The sequence below is a fragment of the Gigantopelta aegis genome, chromosome 3, assembly GCF_016097555.1.
Source record: "Gigantopelta aegis isolate Gae_Host chromosome 3, Gae_host_genome, whole genome shotgun sequence".
In the NCBI taxonomy this organism is placed as follows: domain Eukaryota; kingdom Metazoa; phylum Mollusca; class Gastropoda; order Neomphalida; family Peltospiridae; genus Gigantopelta; species Gigantopelta aegis.
In genome coordinates this window covers 95,952,213-95,974,174 of record NC_054701.1, presented here as the reverse complement: position 1 = coordinate 95,974,174, position 21,962 = coordinate 95,952,213, and the positions used below count along the sequence as shown (strand labels likewise).

At 41.7% G+C, this 21,962-nt stretch overlaps 2 protein-coding genes across 3 annotated transcripts in view; one reads left to right on the top strand and one right to left on the bottom strand.

Annotated features, from left to right (window-relative positions):
• Positions 1-901: 901 nt before the first annotated feature.
• LOC121369410 (universal stress protein Slr1101-like) lies at positions 902-21,769 on the bottom strand. 2 transcript variants are annotated; one of them, XM_041494498.1, is made up of 4 exons: positions 21,571-21,769; positions 6,011-6,094; positions 4,398-4,504; positions 902-1,418 (listed from the first exon to the last, which is right to left on the bottom strand). In XM_041494498.1, the coding sequence occupies exons 1-4, from the start codon at positions 21,647-21,649 to the stop codon at positions 1,209-1,211; spliced, it is 480 nt and encodes a 159-aa protein (XP_041350432.1). In that variant the 5' UTR covers positions 21,650-21,769; the 3' UTR covers positions 902-1,208. The 2 variants fall into 2 exon arrangements, with proteins under 2 accessions (XP_041350432.1, XP_041350433.1); XM_041494499.1 differs by lacking the exon at positions 6,011-6,094 and adding an exon at positions 5,876-5,956 and having other exon boundaries at positions 21,571-21,763.
• Positions 17,866-21,962, top strand: part of LOC121369409 (putative GTP-binding protein 6) — a 35,721-nt gene continuing 31,624 nt past the window's right edge. Inside the window, exon 1 of the mRNA XM_041494495.1 lies at positions 17,866-17,915. The gene's annotated coding sequence lies outside the window, so the exon portion shown is untranslated. The remainder of the gene's footprint in view (positions 17,916-21,962) is intronic.

Here is a 21,962-nt window from a genome sequence, read left to right as displayed (position 1 = left end):
ATAGCGAGTGATGACGTATATTTTACTACAGTTTACTACTACACTTCTGAAGTGCACGCCTTGGGACCTTGGAGCTAGCTACTGATCCTGATGAACGATTGAGAGCCTTTTATATTTGATTGAATGACCTGCGACCGATCGCACGACTGGCTGCGACTGCATGCGATCAGTTGTGCGACTGGTCGTAGGTATACACGATTGATCGTGCGAGTGGTCATAGGTAGACACGACTGACCGTGCGACTAGTCGCACGATTACCTACGACTGATCTTGCCGTCAATCTTCTCCAATCGTTGGTGATCGCACGACCAAGCATGCCACCAATCGTACGATGACCTACCACCAGACTTAAAAGCAATCGCAGCATGCGACCGCTATGGAGATCGTTGCAAACATTGCCGATTGGTCGTATCTCTGCCAAATCGCCACCAATCGCACGATCCAGAAATCGTACGATCCGGTGTGACTGGGGCTTTAGGTACGAATATCCCACGATTGCATTACTACAGAGTTGTAAACTTTAAAATTCAATTATCTCGAAATGCCAAAAGTGTGACATCGTAGGTTATTCCCGTGGACCCTTCATATATATAATAAAAACTGATCACAGTAAAGAGTTTGTGTCCCGGAACATCAGTCAAACTTCTTAAAGCTACATGAGATAAAACTGAGGGTGAAACGGCACCAAACACATTAGGCCGAATTTACAAAGACTGTTTCTCTCTTACAAGTGAGTAGCTACATATCAAAATGTATACCATTATTAAAACAAACGGTCTTCATAAATTCGGTCGACAGTTTCAATGGAACACATTTTTCATATACACAACTGTAAAAAGTAAATCGTAAAAAACAACAACCTCAAAACAAAACATAACATACGCAATAATTGAGAACAGAATTTGAATTTTGAAAATAAATTTTATTCTAATCAGGAACCGAAGTACACAGAGCTAATACTGTTTAAGCTGCAGTAAGATTAGTTGGTCGGTCGTCTCCAACACTGATTCAAGTCGTACATGATTCTAAGTGAAACAAAGTATTTAAATTAACAAATGATAGGAATGAATTAGAGTTCTCCGTTTAACATGTCTGTATACAGCTCGATGTCACACAATGGCTGTGGAAACACCCGAGTTTCGAACCTGTAGACTTCAAGTGGATGTCTGACACTGAAGAAACAGACTGGTCCGAGCGGTGAGCGTTGTCTACTTGCTTTCGTGGCCCTTGTGGCGACACACCAAAACGGGCACGTGCGAGTGGTGGATCACGTAGTCGCTGACGCTGCCCATGAATGTCCGGCGAATCTGCCCCATCCCCCGCGTGCCCGTCACAATGAGAGTGGCACCCTCATCTTCCGCCACCTTGACGATCACCTCGCCAGGGGTCCCGCCAACACTCTTCACTTTGCCACCGACCTACAGGTATAAAAGATGACATTCTCAAACAGTCATAGTAACATTACCGGTACAGACAACACTCACATTTATAAAGATTACATTATCAGAAAGTCGTAGTAACGTTATCAGTACAGACAACACTCACATTTATAACGACGACATCCTCAAATAATCATAGTAACATTATTAGTACAGGCAACACTCGCATTTATAAGGAAGACATCCTCAAATAATCATAGTGGCATTACCGGTACATGCAACACTCGCACATTTATAAAGACGACATCCTCAAACAGTCATAGTAACATTACCAGTAATGGCAACACTCACATTTATAATGACGACATCCTCAAATAATTTTATTAACATCACCAGTACGTACAACACTTTTAATGTATAAGGATGACATTGTCATATGTCCACAGTAACATTACGGATACATACAACCATAGTTAGCTTTTAAACAGAACTGGTTGTGGACACGTTTTATTTATTGGTCGGTTTGAAACCTAAAAACAGGTCATGTCAGGAATGAATGAATGTTTAACGACACCCACACAGGTCATGTCAGGAAGGAAGGAATGTTGAACTACACCCACGCAGGTCATGTCAGGAATGAAGGAATGTTGAACTACACCCACGCAGGTCATGTCAGGAAGGAAGGAATGTTGAACTACACCCACGCAGGTCATGTCAGGAATGAAGGAATGTTGAACTACACCCACGCAGGTCATGTCAGGAAGGAATGAATGTTGAACTACACCCACGCAGGTCATGTCAGGAAGGAAGGAATGTTGAACTACACCCACGCAGGTCATGTCAGGAAGGAAGGAATGTTTAACGACACCCACGCAGGTCATGTCAGGAAGGAAATTGGATGTTATACTACAGCTATTTGGTATTTAACATATCCTGATTATCTCCGACATTTGGTTTGGAAAAAGAGAAAACCTGATACTGCCACACAAGACTACTACAGAAACGTAACTATTTTGTATGCACTTTCCCACAGACAGAGCAGGAAAGACAAACCAACAACAGACACCAACAGTAGTTCCACCCAGAGCAATCCTCCTCCAATGACAGACACCAACAGTATTTACACCCAGAGCAATCCTCCTACACTGACAGACACCAACAGTAGTTACACCCAGAGCAATCCTCCTCCACTGACAGACGCCAACAGTAGTTCCACCCAGAGCAATCCTCCTCCACTGACAGACACCAACAGTAGTTACACCCAGAGCAATCCTCCTACACTGACAGACACCAACAGTAGTTACACCCAGAGCAATCCTCCTACACTGACAGACACCAACAGTAGTTCCACCCAGAGCAATCCTCCTCCACTGACAGACACCAACAGTAGTTACACCCAGAGCAATCCTCCTCCACTGACAGACACCAACAGTAGTTCCACCCAGAGCAATCCTCCTACACTGACAGACACCAACAGTAGTTACACCCAGAGCAATCCTCCTACACTGACAGACACCAACAGTAGTTACACCCAGAGCAATCCTCCTCCACTGACAGACGCCAACAGTAGTTCCACCCAGAGCAATCCTCCTCCACTGACAGACACCAACAGTAGTTACACCCAGAGCAATCCTCCTACACTGACAGACACCAACAGTAGTTACACCCAGAGCAATCCTCCTCCACTGACAGACGCCAACAGTAGTTCCACCCAGAGCAATCCTCCTCCACTGACAGACACCAACAGTAGTTACACCCAGAGCAATCCTCCTACACTGACAGACACCAACAGTAGTTACACCCAGAGCAATCCTCCTACACTGACAGACACCAACAGTAGTTACACCCAGAGCAATCCTCCTCCACTGACACCTACACTGACAGACCCACTGACAGACACAAACCCATCGCACTTACACTGACAGACCCATGGCGCCAACACTGACAGACCCATCGCACCTACACTGACAGACCCATCGCACGTACACTGACAGACCCATCACACTGACAGACCCATTGCACCTACACTGACAGATCCATCGCACCTACACTGACAGACCCACCGCACCGACACTGACAGACCCATCGCACCGACACTGACAGATCCACTGACATACCCATTGCACCTACACTGACAGACCAACTGACATACCCATCGCACCTACACTGATATACCCACTGACGTACCCATCGCACCTACACTGACATACCCATCGCACCTACACTGACATACCCATCGCACCGACACTGACAGGCCCATCGCACTTACACTGACAGATCCATCGCACCTACACTGACATACCCATAGCACTTACACTGACAGGCCCATCGCACCGACACTGACAGACCATCGCACTTACACTGACAGGCCCATCGCACCGACACTGACAGGCCCATCACACCGACACTGACAGAACCATCGCACCGACACTGACAGATCCATCGCACCTACACTGACAGACCCATCGCACCGACACTGACAGACCCATGGCACCGACACTGAAAGATCCATCGCACCTAGACTGACAGACCCATCGCACCTAGACTGACAGACCCATCGCACCAACACCGACAGATCCATCAAACTTACACTGACAGACCCATACAGCCAGAAGACTTACCATTAAACACCATAAAAAAAAAATTCTTCCCCAATTCCTAGAATTGAATATGTTGACCACAACATATGTAACCATTAGGATATATAGTGGATGAATGAATTCTCACCCGGATGTGAACTGTGAAGTGAGACCTAAGACCTACTATTCTTCCACAATATCAAGGTCTCATCTCAGGGGGAAGTTATTATTGAGGGGTTCATTTACATACATATCAAAACAATTCTAGCACCACAACAAAAGGTCTTTATAGAGGATGAAATGGTATTACGGTTATGTTTTGGAGGTGGTGGTGGTGGGTAAAAATTGGGGGGGGGGGGGGGGGTGTGTGTGTGTGTGTGGTAAAATATGAGTGGCCTAGGGGCGCCAAATACTCCAGTGTGCCTCTTCCTATACTTACATTGTGTGATTTTAATTTCTGTCCCAGAACCTCGAGGTAGGCTTTTATCTCTTTTTCTTCCTGCTGCAAGAGGTCGGTCACGACCGTCACGTCCGCCATCACCATCGCTGTAAGAAACAACGCGACTCCATAACGACGAGCTAAGCATACAATCCTTGTTTACAGAAAACTGTTACACAAACTGTCATTACGATCACTGACTGAAAACAGTTACACAAACTGTCATTACGATCACTGACTGAAAACAGTTACACAAAATGTCATTACGATCACTGACTGAAAACAGTTACACAAAATGTTATTACGATCACTAACAAATTGTGAAGAAAATACTACTAGACACAATTACGTACATAGATTATACTGCGCACACTACTAGACACTAGCACGCACGTGGACTATACTGCCACACTACTAGACAATAGCACGCACGTGAACTATACTGCCACACTACTAGACAATAGCACGCACGTGAACTATACTGTCACACTACTAGACAATAGCATACACGTGGATTATACTGTTACACTACTAGACAAAAGCACGTATGTGGATTATACTGTCAAACTACAAGACAAACGAACGCGCATGGATTATACTGTGTATATAATCAGGCAACAGCAACAAATGTGGATTAAAGGGGGACATGTTCTCCTAGTTCCCTCCTTTAGATTCACCCCTGCATGAATACTCACATGGCCGAACTATAGTGCGATAGTTGCAGGTGAAATGGTTATGTAATATTTGGGGTTATGTAGTAAATGAAGTTCAGCCAGTGCATCACGACTGGTATATCAAAGGCCGTGGTATGTACTACCCTGTCTGTGGGATGGTGCATATAAAAGATCCCTTGCTGCTTATCGAAGAGTAGCCCATGAAGTGGCGACAGCGGGTTTCCTCTCTCAATATCTGTGTGGTTCTTAACCATATGTTTCAAGCCATATAACCGTAAATAAAATGTGTTGAGTGCGTCGTTAAATAAAACATGTCTTTCTTTCTTTAAATGAAGTTGTATAGTAAATGGTTACACACGTTACAGATGTATCGCTACTCACGTGACTGAACTAAGAGTGTGGTATTCGGTCTGTGTAGTAAATGGTTACACACGGATCATACTCACGTAACTGAACTATTCGGCTGTGTAGTAAATGGTTACACACGGATCATACGTGACTGAACTTGAGTGTGGTATTCGGGCTGTGTAGTAAATGGTTACACACGGATCATACTCACATGACTGAACTATTGTGTGGTATTCGGGCTGTGTAGTAAATGGTTACACACGGATCATACGTGACTGAATTTGAGTGTGGTATTCAGGCTGTGTAGTAAATGGTTACACACGGATCATACGTGACTGAATTTGAGTGTGGTATTCGGGGCCGTGTAGTAAATGGTTACACACGGATCATACGTGACTGAATTTGAGTGTGGTATTCGGGCTATGTAGTAAATGGTTACACACGGATCATACTCACGTGACTGAACGATAGTGTGGTATTCGGGGCTGTGAAGCAAGATGATGTGGTCCCCTTTCTTGTGGATGTTGTCCATGTACCCTAGAAAGTGCAAAAGAAGAAATAAATCTATCTAATGACGTCACCCATACTCACGAGCCTGCATGGTTATGTTGTATAACTCGGGCACGTGCACGAAGATGATGTGGTCCGTCGGTCGGTGGATTTCAGAGAGATAGTCTGAAACAAACAACAGCACATTTTACATACATCATAGAGAGGGTGTGTGTGTGTGTGTGTGTGTGTGTGTGTGTGTGTGTGTGTGTGTGTGTGTGTGTGTGTGTGTGTGTGTGTGTCGGTCAGTGGACTTCAGAGATTTACATAGTGTGTAGAGCCTGGAGTTGTGGGGAGGTTCAGACGGTTGATTTATGTGAAATCAAGTGAAACAAACGACCGCAAACTGTATATACAGCATGGAGGTGGAAGACAGTAGATTCATATGAAGTTGATTTGTGTGTATATATATTCAGTTGAAAAATTAGAACAGGGGCTAATGGTTAGTTACTAGACATCTTGTGACACCCACACCCACACTAACAGACACACACGTCCACACTAACAGACACCCACACCCACACAGACACAGACATACACACACATACAATCTCAACCATATTCATACAGTATGACAAGGTACAAATGTGAGACAATAATCTGTTCAGGATCATCTCAAATTATGACTTCATGTATTATAACATTATAAATGTGCTTGGTGACGAATGGTGTTGAGGGAGGGAAGGGGAGGGGTCAATAGTAGGTAATTATAGGATATTCAACAGCTTTCATGTTTATGTCCCAAGTGAAGTAAGTTTCAGATGTCATGAGCTTTAGCGAGTGACAAGGAAAATACTTTCACGAGGGACATAAACATGATACGAAATGGTAGCGAGGTTAATAGCGTATTTATTACTCATAATCGAACTTAATTTATATTACTCAACTCGTTTGGTTGACATTCCTGTAACAGGGTTGGGAATTGGTGAACTGTTTAAAAATAGAGGAAATCTAAAGGGATCCTGGAAATTCTTGAAATCCTAGGTTAAAATCTGTGCCATCTGACACATTTTGGAGGAAAGGACGATTAAAATGCGAGGAAACGCAATGTTCCATGAGAAAAAAACTGCTGATCCGAAGTGATTTCCCACCCCTGCTTTAAGGCGGTACTGCGCCAATCGATGACGTCATCGTGCGAGGTCGAAGTGTTACGTCCCACTTGGCATTCTAGTGGGACGTATCACTTTGATATGTACCAAGATATTTTCAACTATGATAGGTAATAAACTCGCATACAGTACTCTCGATTTATTTATACACAAAGCATTGTTGGGGGCACATTTGAGACCTTCGATGAGTTGGTAGACAGCATGAGCCAAATGAACAACCACGTGGTCATGGTTAAAGGCTTTTACGTGCATATTCACAAGCTGTTGTATAGCAAGCAGTTTGGGCGCATTTTGGAACAGTTCATCGAAACGTAAAAAAGGGGAGCTACGTGTTATTTTTAACTTAATTTGCCGAGAGTAGCTTGTTATTGGAACCTAGCCTATTTGTGGCCGTCGCTGTAGGCCTCCCGTGGTTGCCCCGAGCTTTTAGCCCTTAAACGGTATCGATCTGGAGCATGTCGGTTCTGTCCTTAAAAGGACATGGCCTGCTGGCAGACCAAATCATGGGAGACTCATTTTCAATTTGTGCATATGAACAACCGCACTACATTTGTATTTAGTTTAGTTTATAGAGCAAGGCCACGTGGGCATGAGGTAGGTGAACGATAGACGTGCTTGGGGTAACCTCGCAAAAACGTACACTTTATACAACAGCCACACCGAAGTGTGAGAACCAATGCGTGTATGTTGTGACAATACACCAGACAGTATCGTCAGCACCACGAGTTCTGGGAGCCTGGCGGAGTTCATGTGATCAGCGGTGGACAGCTGTGACAGTCGTATGTACAGAACAATCAGAGCGCACGGTGCTGCCTGCATGTTTATCTACTGAAGCTTACTGATCACATCGACACGACCTGCCACACATGCGAGTGCAAGAATGTTAGCAAGGGGAGGTCTAGTCAGTGGTGACCAACGTTTATAGGCGGTCCAATCTGGCTTCCCCGGAAATATATTGAGATAAAATAAAGTTTGCTTGAGCTTGGAGGGGACTCTACCTCCGGACCCCTCCACCTGCACAAGCGCCTATATATCGTCGCGTGAGAGCTAAAAGGTCTAAGTGGCAGATACGACCTAAAACGTCTTTTTTGCATATTCGGAATCGCCATCCCCGATTACATATTGTCACAAAAAATCGTAGCTGTGTTCCTAATAGCATCGCTAATACAGGATTTAAATGGTCGTAAGTGAATCACAGATACTAATTTGCACGAAAATATGTGGTCGTATGTGGTAGATACACCCTTTTTAAATACAGTTCGTTATATAATTATGTCTGACATAGGTCGTATGTGCCAAATACGACACATATGTATTCTTTGTTATCGGTCTGTGATAGAAATTAAAAATGCGAAGTACAATAGAGCATACATTATGTCAATATTTTTATGTACTTGAATCCTAAAAATAATACGACTTTTGTCGTGGTGAGAGCCCGGTGTATTATGGGGGAAAAATTGATACCGCATGCAACGAACCATTTGGCAACAGACAAGAATCGTGTCTGTATCAACATGTAATTTGTATCTGTAGATACAATTATAATTAATAATAATGTTGTATGTGGCATATACGACCAACGCGCAAACATAATTACACTGATTTTGGATGTATTTAATCATATGTTGCGGTAATCACGTTCCGTAATTCAGCTGCCTTTGAAGATCTACAGGATTGCCCTACATGTAGGCATTATGTATTAACAATAATGCACATACAAATGCAATTATAAGTTATCCAGGACAAAGTGCAGTAACAAAAGAAGTGTAATCAGATGTAAGGTTAAAAGGCGAATAAAGTGTATTTGGCCTCAACATAAACAATAGCAAGATCTATGAATTTTGATTAACTTTACAGTTAATGAATATTTGCAACAGAATGTTGAACGTGAACATGACACAACACACACACCAAAACATTAGCACAACATAGCACGCACAACAGAAGCTGACCATGACATAGCACACACAACAGGACATGAACATAACATAGATCACACAAAAGAAATTTACCTAATATATAGCATACACAACAGAACTTGGCACATCAGTGACAACAAGACCTGAACTTAACATAGCAAAAAGCTGAACATGAGAAAGTAATCACCATAGAAAATGAACGTGACATAGCCCTTGGGACAGTTTATTTGTTTGTTTAACATCCTCAGAGCACATTGATTAATTAATCATCGGCTATTGGATGTCAAACATTTGGTAATTATGACTAATGAGAGGGAACCCGCTACGTTTTTCCTAATGCAGCAAGGTATCTTTTATATGCACTTCCCCACAGACAGAACATCACATACCACGGCCTTTATACCATCACTTACGACAGAATCTGAACATGAATGACATAACACTCGAAACAGAACCTGAACATAATAGAGAACTCACAACAAAACCTGAACATGACGTGGCACACATAACAGAACCTGAACGTGACATAGCACACACAACAGAACCTGAAGAAGAACACGACATATCACTCATGGAGGATTGATCACTTAACTCTCAATAAAACACGGAGAGAACACTGCACATAACATAGTCTGGAGATATCACTGAACACACATCATACATAACTTGGATAGATCTCTGAACACAGCAGAACCTGAAGAGATCACTGAACACAACAGAACCTAGAGAGATCACTGACCACACAACAGAGCCTGGAAAGATCACTGGACTCACAGCAGAACTTAAAGAGATCATTGAACATACAAGAGAACCTGGAGAGATCACCGAACATACAACAGAACCTGGAGAAATCACTGGACTCACAGCTGAACCTGGAGAGAGCACTTAACACACAACAGAACCCGGAGAGATCACTGAACATACAACAGAACCTGGAGAGATCACCGAACATACAACAGAACCTGGAGAAATCACTGGACTCACAGCTGAACCTGGAGAGATCACTTAACACACAACAGAACCCGGAGAGATCACTGAACATACAACAGAACCTAGAGAGATCACTGGACTCACAGCAGAACCTGGAGATATCACCGGACTGACAGCAGAACCTGGAGAGACTACTGGACTCACAGCAGAACCTGGAGAGATCACTTAACACACAACAGAACCTGGAGGGATCCCTGAACATACAACAGAACCTGGAGAGATCACTGGACTCACAGCAGAACCTGGAGAGATCACTGAACATACAACAGAACCTGGAGGGATCCCTGAACATACAACAGAACCTGGAGAGATCACTGAACATACAACAGAACCTGGAGAGATCACTGAACATACAACAGAACCTGGAGAGATCACTGGACTCACAGCAGAACCTGGAGATATCACCGGACTCACATCAGAACCTGGAGAGACTACTGGACTCACAGCAGAACCTGGAGAGATCACTGAACATACAACAGAACCTGGAGAGATCACTGAACATACAACAGAACCTAGAGAGATCACTGGACTCACAGCAGAACCTGGAGAGATCACCGGACTCACAGCAGAACCTGGAGAGAGATTACTGGACTCACAGCAGAACCTGGAGAGATCACTTAACACACAACAGAACCTGGAGGGATCCCTGAACATACAACAGAACCTGGAGAGATCACTGAACATACAACAGAACCTGGAGAGATCACTGGACTCACAGCAGAACCTGGAGAGATCACTGGACTCACAGCAGAACCTGGAGAGATTACTGGACTCACAGCAGAACCTGGAGAGATTACTGAGAGATCACTTAACACACAACAGAACCTGGAGGGATCCCTGAACATACAACAGAACCTGGAGAGATCACTGAACATACAACAGAACCTGGAGAGATCACTGAACATACAGCAGAACCTGGAGAGATCACTTAACACACAACAGAACCCGGAGAGATCACTGAACATACAACAGAACCTGGAGAGATTACTGGACTCACAGCAGAACCTGGAGAGATCACTTAACACACAACAGAACCTGGAGGGATCCCTGAACATACAACAGAACCTGGAGAGATCCCTGAACATACAACAGAACCTGGAGAGATCACTGAACACACAACAGAACCTGGAGAGATCACTGAACATACAGCAGAACCTGCAGATATCACCGGACTCACATCAGAACCTGGAGAGACTACTGGAATCACAGCAGAACCTGGAGAGATCACTTAACACACAACAGAACCTGGAGGGATCCCTGAACATACAACAGAACCTGGAGAGATCACTGGACATACAACAGAACCTGGAGAGATCACTGGACTCACAGCAGAACCTAGAGAGATCACTTAACACACAACAGAACCTGGAGAGATCACTGAACATACAACAGAACCTGGAGAGATCACTGAACATACAACAGAACCTGGAGAGATCACTGGACTCACAGCAGAACCTGGAGAGATCACCGGACTCGCAGCAGAACCTGGAGAGAGATTACTGGACTCACAGCAGAATCTGGAGAGATCACTTAACACACAACAGAACCTGGAGGGATACCTGAACATACAACAGAACCTGGAGAGATCACTTAACACACAACAGAACCCGGAGAGATCACTGAACATACAACAGAACCTGGAGAGATCACTGGACTCACAGCAGAACCTGGAGAGATCACCGGACTCACAGCAGAACCTGGAGAGATTACTGGACTCACAGCAGAACCCGGAGAGATCACCTAACACACAACAGAACCTGGAGGGATCCCTGAACATACAACAGAACCTGGAGAGATCACTGAACATACAGCAGAACCTGGAGAGATCACTTAACACACAACAGAACCCGGAGAGATCACTGAACATACAACAGAACCTGGAGAGATCACTGGACTCAGCAGAACCTGGAGAGATCACCGGACTCACAGCAGAACCTGGAGAGATTACTGGACTCACAGCAGAACCTGGAGAGATCACTTAACACACAACAGAACCTGGAGGGATCCCTGAACATACAACAAAACCTGGAGAGATCACTGAACATACAACAGAACCTGGAGAGATCACTGAACATACAGCAGAACCTGGAGAGATCACTTAACACACAACAGAACCCGGAGAGATCACTGAACATACAACAGAACCTGGAGAGATCACTGGACTCACAGCAGACCCTGGAGAGATCACCGGACTCACAGCAGAACCTGGAGAGATTACTGGACTCACAGCAGAACCTGGAGAGATCACTTAACACACAACAGAACCTGGAGGGATCCCTGAACATACAACAGAACCTGGAGAGGTCCCTGAACATACAACAGAACCTGGAGAGATCACTGGACTCAGCAGAACCCGGAGAGATCACTTAACACACAACAGATCCTGGAGAGATCACTGAACACACAACAGAACCTGGAGAGATCACTGAACATACAACAGAACTTGGATAGATCACTTAACACACAACATAACCTGGAGAGATCACTGGACTCACAACAGAACCTGGAGAGATCACTGAACATACAACAGAACCTGGAGAGATCACTGAACATACAACAGAACCTGGAGAGATCACTGGACTCACAGCAGAACCTGGAGAGATCACCGGACTCGCAGCAGAACCTGGAGAGAGATTAATGGACTCACAGCAGAATCTGGAGAGATCACTTAACACACAACAGAACCTGGAGGGATACCTGAACATACAACAGAACCTGGAGAGATCACTGAACATACAACAGAACCTGGAGAGATCACTGAACATACAGCAGAACCTGGAGAGATCACTTAACACACAACAGAACCCGGAGAGATTACTGAACATACAACAGAACCTAGAGATATCACCGGACTCACAGCAGAACCTGGAGAGACTACTGGACTCACGGCAGAACCTGGAGAGATCACTTAACACACAACAGAACCTGGAGGGATCCCTGAACATACAACAGAATCTGGAGAGATCACTGAACATACAACAGAACCTGGAGAGATCACTGGACTCACAGCAGAACCTGGAGAGATCACAGGACTCACAGCAGAACCTGGAGAGATTACTGGACTCACAGCAGAACCCGGAGAGATCACCTAACACACAACAGAACCTGGAGGGATCCCTGAACATACAACAGAACCTGGAGAGATCACTGAACATACAACAGAACCTGGAGAGATCACTGAACATACAGCAGAACCTGGAGAGATCACTTAACACACAACAGAACCCGGAGAGATCACTGAACATACAACAGAACCTGGAGAGATCACTGGACTCACAGCAGAACCTGGAGAGATCACCGGACTCACAGCAGAACCTGGAGAGATTACTGGACTCACAGCAGAACCTGGAGAGATCACTTAACACACAACAGAACCTGGAGGGATCCCTGAACATACAACAGAACCTGGAGAGATCACTGAACATACAACAGAACTTGGATAGATCACTTAACACACAACAGAACCTGGAGAGATCACTGAACATACAACAGGACCTGGAGAGATCACTGGACTCACAGCAGAAGCTGGAGAGATCACAGGACTCACAACAGAAGCTGGAGAGATCACTGAATATACAACAGAACCTTGAGAGATCACTGAACATACAACAGAACCTGGAGAGATCACTGAACACACAACAGAACCTGGAGAGATCACTGAACATACAACAGAACCTGGAGAGATCACTGGACACACATCATAACCTGGAGAGATCACTGGACACACAACAGAACCCCGAGAGATCACTGAACACACAACAGAACCTACAGAGATCACTGAACACACATTATAACCTGGAGATATCACTGGACATACAACAGAAACAGGAGAGATCACCAAATACACAACAAAGCCAGGCGTGTGCACTGAACACACAACAGAACCTGGAGAGTACACCCAACACACAGCCGAAGCTGTACCGGTTACTGTTCACTAATTATAACCTGGAGAGAATCCTGCATACTCAACAGGAAATGTAAACCCTATATCCTTTGAATGAGCTTCACTTGAACCCGGTGTATCCCAAACCAATAAGCTGCTAAAATAGTTTCTTTATTAAAGGACACCAGTTTCAGTTTGCTTAACTATTCTAGTTTGTCTGTTGCAATAGCTGATAAAACAGGCATTCTTAAAACTAGTGAAGTATACCCTGAGGCAGCAGAACCAGGAACTATCTGCAAAAGGACTCCCATGGCGCAAAGAACACTGCACACAATATGACATCAGCTTTTCTGATGACTCATTAGGAACGAATACTTGCCTAGAAAAAGAGGTTTTGTATGGACAAGTCGTCTGATTCTGATGCACCATCATCAAACAACGAACATGGAGCACTACCACCACAGTGTTTCTGCCAGAAAGAAATTTTTGGGTATGGCTCTATGGAAGTGAATGCAACCAGTCAACAGATATGGAGGGTACTCCCTCAGAAAGAAAATGGGTTAAGTTTAGGGTTTGGATTAAGAAAATCATACAGTAATGATAAGAGTAATTAATTTTGTCAAAAAGTTAACTTAAACAAAATTCTGCAAAAATATTTGGGTATGGCACCATATCCATTTTACCCTCTGCCAGAAACCCTGGACCAGATAAGGTCACACAAAATCAGGGGTGGGTCAAAGAACACAAGGATTTCACGAGTCAGAGTAGTTTTTTCACTTTATTATTTTGTTCAAATGGTGATTTTATTTATCGTATTATTATTAACAAAAGAAAAATAACTTTTTTAAGGTAATATTTTGTTTAAGCGGTGATTTTATTAATACGTACTTCTACTTGTATTCCTTTTTGCATGTTTTTTTCTAAATCTTTTCTATTTACAAGCTTTCTCCTTTTTTAAAATAAATATGTGATTTGCAAAACTGAAATGTTTTAGAAGTGATGGTTTTTTCAGAATAAATATTCAAATTTACTTGATATACTGTTGGTCGTAAGTGACGCATTTAATTTAATCATGAATAATTGTCTACAACTAAACTACAACTATCTAAGCAAATAAATAAAACACCTTTATTTACATCCATAAATCTATTCACAAATTTATTACTCAAAACAATCCATGTCACAATAACTTTTGCCTTTTAGTATATGTTTATTACTACCCACAGCTATATGGGCTATTTTCACAAAAAGGGATAAATAACGGTAAAGAATTTTTAAATATATAAAATGTTGTTTTCACATCTTTAATAGTAAAATCTAAAGCACATATGTTCAGTGGTGCATAATTTCAAGTAGCAAAAGTAGAGATGTATAATTTTAAAAAATATTTTCGTGCTTCTGTTTTTACCCTTAATTATAAGGCATAATAGTAAACAATTGTCATTACCGTTATGTCTTTACCGTTAATTTATTAATAGAAAAGAAAATTAATATGGTAAATACTTTTATAAATGTATATAGATATCTATAATTGTTACTATTACAAGCATATGTAAGATGTAATGCTAGACTGGATGATTGTAAAAACAGTGTCGAATCTGTCTTTTCCATTATTCAACATAGACAACGGTAAAGACACGACACGATATTTATGCCATCTGCAATGTACTTCAGTAATGCAATCATGCAAATGGCTTTTAAAAACAGATTTACTGAATGAAAAACATAAATTATGGGTTTCTCATGCTTCCAGGACAGACAATAAGTGTGACATTGAAAAACTTTTTTTTTTAAGAATTAAAAATAACTTGCCTATAAAGATACCCAGATAGTATTCGTGTACTTAACATGTTTATCTAAACCGGACCTAGATGTGACAGTGCCATCTGGTGGATAACTTTCAAATTAATCGAATGTTTTGTCCTTTTTGTAGGATAATTATAACGGTAAAGACATTAAGTTGTATGCAGTGTAGTTTTATTATAATATTTTAAATTTAAATTTAAGAAACTTATGTATTTGTGAGTGGTTTACTTACATTTTGCAGTTTAAAGACAAACTCGTAGTATTTTAGGGATTTCTACGATTCCATGGCGATAACATGTGCTTTTGTACACAATAACGGAGTGGGCATTTTGGGTATATAATTTTAACCACAAGCTTTTCTAAAGCATCTACATGGCCATATATCATATCCAGTGCATCAAGTGATGATGATTTTTATGTGCATCCCTGTTTATTTACATTATATGCTGTTTTGTGGAAAATATTGGACCTGCAATGTCTTTACCGTTATTTGCCCCTTTTTTGTGAAAATAGCCCATATAGGATTTCAAACGACTAACTACGCATTTTAACATGGACTACAACTAATATTGTGGGTAGAATGGTGGAAATACATTACATGGAAAAACATTTTAGACCAGTTCATTTTGCCAAAAACGTACATCATCTTCAGCACTGTGCACCCTCCCCCATCTCGTACGTTTAGAGGATGCTATTAAAGACTAACTGCCTGCTAATTACCAGTTGGTTTCAAACTCTGTGGTTGTTTCTTCGCATTCTGACATTTAACGCCAATCAAGGCTTTATGGTAGATTTTTAAAGACTAGTATTTCCTGATGTTTCACCGACTGAACGGTGTGATGCGATAATGTTGTTGTTGTTTGTTTGTTTTTTATTTTTTTTAAATCGTGTTTTTCATCGCTTTGTTAGTTCGTCCTTGCTTTCGTCACCGGAGGAGCAGGATATATTCAACTTTCGCAAAAACTCTCAAGTGCACGCCATCACAGCAGTTAAAATATCCACTGAACTCTGTCCTGAATATACTTACGGTTTTTTAATACATATGTATTGCCATTTTAAAACGCATAGCTCACGTTATCTACAGCCATTAATAACCTAAAGCAATGCAGTATTTGTGTGTAACCGTTGCCAAGTAGCAATGAATGAATGGTGATAAGAATTGTCATTAAAACATCTCTAAATCACTTAGTTAAAAAACGCATAGTAACCTAACCTCGTGTCTTAGCCTGAAAGAGAACACATAACCACGTCCATAACTTAAATAATATTAACAAGGTTTTACCGTATAGTGAAGATCTGTATTCAATTTAATTGGCAACTAACGGTTGCTACCGGTGGGGTAGAGTATGCTTACCTTTCGCCAACACCTAGTACCACCACTGTTTTCATATAATACAAGATGACCTGCCATCACAACTGTCCATTGAACTCTGTATTGTGCAGGAAGAGATTTGGTAAACATGTCTTGGGAGCGGCGGTCCCCCTAAACATCAACTGAGAACGACAAGTTGTCCGGGTTTGGGAGGCTGCCCTCATATAGACGAACGTTTCAGCCATGGCACGGAATCCCACCTTGTTTCTTAAAACCAGCCACATTACCACAAGCTTTAATCCCACTTGACTGTGACGTCATGGCTCAAACGCTGGAATTCATCTAGTTTAGGTTAACTTCGATTTGGGGCACTAATCTTGGGTTTTAGTTTCATTTTGTTCTTCTATACTGCTAGTAGGCCTATTTTGTTTTTAGAATTAGACATTAATATTCGTACAGTGTACCTCTAGTCAAACTGTGTGCATGATATATTTTATTTGTACGGTAGTTTTCTTCCTTCCGATCATTTATGTATTATTGAGAACCTTTGTGCACTAGTTTTTGCCCCTAGTAAATAAAGTTTATGCAAAACCTGTCACCAATAACAATACAATGATAAGTATTACGAAAACACACCCATGTTCTCGGAATAACTGCGACTGCATGGAAAGTTGAAATGTGATAGTATGTAGGACACCATCTTTATAAATCAAGGCTAATATTCGTTCCTCGTATTCAGCCTTGATACATATCGTCAAGAAATCGTGCCACAAAATGCTTAAATTTCATTGGATGCGATGAGATCTGATTGCAACGAATCGCAACGCTCCTTATAGATTCCCTTGTTATTGTAAACAAAGATGGCAGCGTCAGCGTCCGGCGATTAATTTTTGATATTGCTTTCAAGATTGGTCAGCGATGTCATCGTGTAAGGGACATAATCGGTGTTACAAATTTTCTTCCAATAGAGGGCGCTAGTAGTGGATATCAGTAATCTTGATTACATGTATCAAGGCTGAATACGAGGAACGAATATTAGCCTTGATTTATGAAGATGGTAGGACACGCGCAGCTGTAATTTAGAAGCGCACACTCGACGTCGTGTTTACCAATATATTACTAGTACACTGTAAATCAACACCGCACACTTACATATATTGACTTACTACCGGGGCCAGCGGTATCGCTCACACACGCTCAAACATCTTAAAGAATGGTTAGCTAAAATAAGATTCACCCTTGAGTGTATTCAGACACCGTGAATATGGTCACTCGATTTTAATCTGAGTCACTGGGTCGCTGTACATGCATATTATTAGAGAATGTCACGAATGTCGCCACAGGAATGTTGGCAAAGGACAGCACATTGTTTAATCAGCGACGATAGGGACTAAAGGCGCGTTCACACCAAATCGCTCACCTAAGCGGTTCATCGTCCGGTAGCCGCCAAGTAAATTACTTACGTTCAATCCAAAAATATGCAGAGGTCATCGCACCGAGAAATACTGATTTGAAGAGTAGTAAGTCGAGGAACGACCACAAAAGAAATTACCTTAACTTTTAGAAGCTATATGTCACACAAAAACAACGAATCAGCAGGTTTCGGATAGAGGTGTTAGATTTCTTCTTGTACCTTTTGTACTGTTCACTAAAAATAACATATGCATTTAATTCCATAGGTAAACTCAATAATGACCAATCTAAAGGTTTGTGGCGTCATATTAAGAAAACAGTATTTTAGACACTATTTAGCGACCGCTTGGTCATTTGAAAATTTACAGTTTTCGAAACAGTGCACTCTAGCCCTCTTCTCACTGGCGCTAGTGAACCTGTAGCGAGGTTAATACTTGCACACGGTGACTGTGACAATTCCGTTTCGACTAGTGAATGAAAGAGGAATCCACCCCAAAATTCGACAGATTATTGGATCCTCTGAGTGGAGTTGACACTGTCGCCCTTCACACCTCAATCACTTAACACATTCACATAACGTCCCATACAGCGTTCAATTGATTAATAGTCCCGGCACAAATAATGTAGCAAAAAACCCCAAACAACAACAAAACACAACAGCATTATATAGTGTTCATCAAATAATGTCAATTTTGTCCAAAACTAAATCACTCGAAACTTTTAATACTATTAATCATAACGTCGTGTCACACTGAAAACGTCACACCGAACATACAATAAAATAGTTGAATTCAAACTTGTGAAATCATATTCTGCAAAAATAACACGTTAACATATTTCACCTTATCATGCCACCTTCAGACCATTTAAAAGTCGCTCAGGCTCATGGTGCTATTTATTGGTACTTACAAACCTGTCGAGATGGTCGGGATAGATCACGCACATACCAAGATGAAGGTCGCTCAAAAGATTCCTGTGTTGTCGGTGATTGCTGAATCACGATGGTGGCTGTAGGCCTAATAAAATCCACGTGGGCCAACTATCTCAGCAGCATTATTCAGATCTGATTTGGCTAATTCGATCTCAATTCAATTACAATTACCACGATAACCAAAAACATATAGAAACATAGAAACACTCAAAAGTTGTCTCAACTCTAGGTAGTGTTCACTGTGATCTTCTTATGCTTCAGTAGACTATACTTTGTAGGTGTTCTTCCAGTCCACGGATGCACATGGAGTTGCATGATAACGTTCATCATCTTGGCGTCAAAACAACGTAGAAATTGTCACAACTCTTACGGCAGAGACACGGATGTCAAAGTATTTCGATCTCTAACAGCGGTTTGTTTTCGCAGGGATGTTACTTAATGTTGACTGCTGAATAAAAAAGCTTAAAGGATGTATCAGATAAAAGGCTACAATCGATTTATCAGATCCATTTGATAGCATCACTACCAGACGACTTCTACATATAGCCTATCAAACATCTGTGCTCATATTTGATATTCAGTCTAGCTTACCGCAAATGGTCGATATGGCAATTAGTAACAAATGTATGTGTGGGACCAATGTCATGTTTCTATGAATAATCATCGGCTGCTGCTGCAATCAAAACTTATTAGACAACACAACGCGAAAGTAGGGTCTAACGACTTGAACAAAAATTAAAAACCCACAAAAAAAAAACCCTACGTAAATCACGAATTAAATTTACATACACATCAAATAATAGTAGTTATTTCCATTGAACATGTTCACATAAATAGTCGAGGAATTTGCCATTTAATTATTTCACTTATTAACTGTGTCTCTATAGCGACTTGGCATAATAAGTTTAAATACCGTAAATCCTTAAATAGAGGTCTGCCTAAAATAAACACCTGCCTTGATTATCATTAGGGACCGGGTCTCAGAGCATATTGAAAACAACAACAAAATTATATACATACATATATATATATATATATATATATACACACACACACACACACACACACACACATGTATACCGTATACGCAAATATTTTCGCGGCTAAAATAATTCGCGATCGGGCTTTCATTTTACATTTTCGCAAGGAATTATTTTCGTGACTGTGTTCCCCGATAATAAAACTAAATTACATATTTCATTTACCACTCTTTTCAATGACGATTTCATGCACACTTGGGCATGTTCACCATGCTGTCAGCGAGACGTCAATGTTATAGGCCTATGTATGTCTGATAAAGTCTATTGTCATGTTATCGATGGAACACGCACATGCGATACAGAACATCGAAACACGCAAATGTCATAAGAAATAACTTTTCATTATTGGTGGTACCCACAAACTTCCATTCAAGGTTACAAAGAAAACAAACAAAACTGATATTATGTAACAACAGACTTACACCCAACTGTGTCACTTCGATCAAATCCACGTGACCATGCAGGTTTACAAAATCACGTGACCTTGCGGACCTCTGACTGCTTGATTCTGATATGGGTTGGGCGTGTAGAGATAAGACTATATATTATAAGGTCAGGTCAGGGCCGTAGCTAGCGGGGGGGGGGGGGGGGGCTAGCATTATAGAAACATAAAGAAAAGGAGTTTTAGACTATTAACTACTCAGTTGCCACCCCCCCCCCCCCCAAACAAAAAATCCTGGCTACGGCCCTGAAGGTAAATAATATTATTCACGGTGCTATCAACGTGTTCGCAATTTTCGCTGTATATTTTATTCGTGAACATATTTGCGTATATATATAGTGGCCCACCTTACATAGAGACCACTTTCTTCTATTCCAGCTTTTTGTGATTTATCTGGGGGCATACATTATGTTCAGAGTTGGGGTCAGTGTCACTATCCGCTACCCAAGTTTCTGACGCTTATGATAATGGAAGATATATTTTGATGTGTGCTTACATTACTGTTTGGATGTGAGTAAATGTTTTTAAAAAATAAAACATAAATAAACAATAAATTAAAATTAAAAGTCATGCAATGGAAGGCTGGCAAAAGGCGATGGGGGTACCATCTGACAATATGAAACTGAGACAACTAGTTTCCCCCAAGGTTACAAGAGAAGATACCGGTACACGCACTGTGCGATATAACAGAGGCTGTACGGTAATACTGTCACACAAATGGATGCGACAGATGTACACTTGGCCTAGTATTACTCACATTCAAAAGCATACTCCGAATATGGACTGCGGTCCATGGCGATAACAACTGTTCTTTCTTTGTCCCCAGAGTCTGCCATTTTAAAATTACAACTTGCTGTCACTCGTTGCTACTAAACGTAATTGACAAAAACGGCAGATCTATATCCGCTGCAACCCACTGTTCGTCCAAGGAAGCTTTACCTTCTGGGTCAACCACCTTCAGGGTCAAAGGTTCTTGTGAGGCCCTGATTAGGATATACAAAATAAAACGCGTTGCACAGATGAAAGTTGATTAATCTGTCTACAACGACTGTTCAATAACATGGACCTAGTCACAGGTCTACAGTCCGACCTTTTTTATACTATAAAAATTACTTTAAATTATTTATTTCTGAGCCGATTGATATTGAT

Coding starts and splice junctions, on each gene's coding strand:
- LOC121369410 (XM_041494498.1), bottom strand. CDS start 21,649: ATGGCAGACTCTGGGGACAAAGAAAGAACAGTTGTTATCGCCATGGAC. Junction 6,095..21,570: donor TTCGGAGTATGCTTTTGAAT/GTGAGTAATACT, acceptor TGTTTGTTTCAG/ACTATCTCTCTGAAATCCAC. Junction 1,419..4,397: donor AGAAATTAAAATCACACAAT/GTAAGTATAGGA, acceptor TTATACCTGTAG/GTCGGTGGCAAAGTGAAGAG.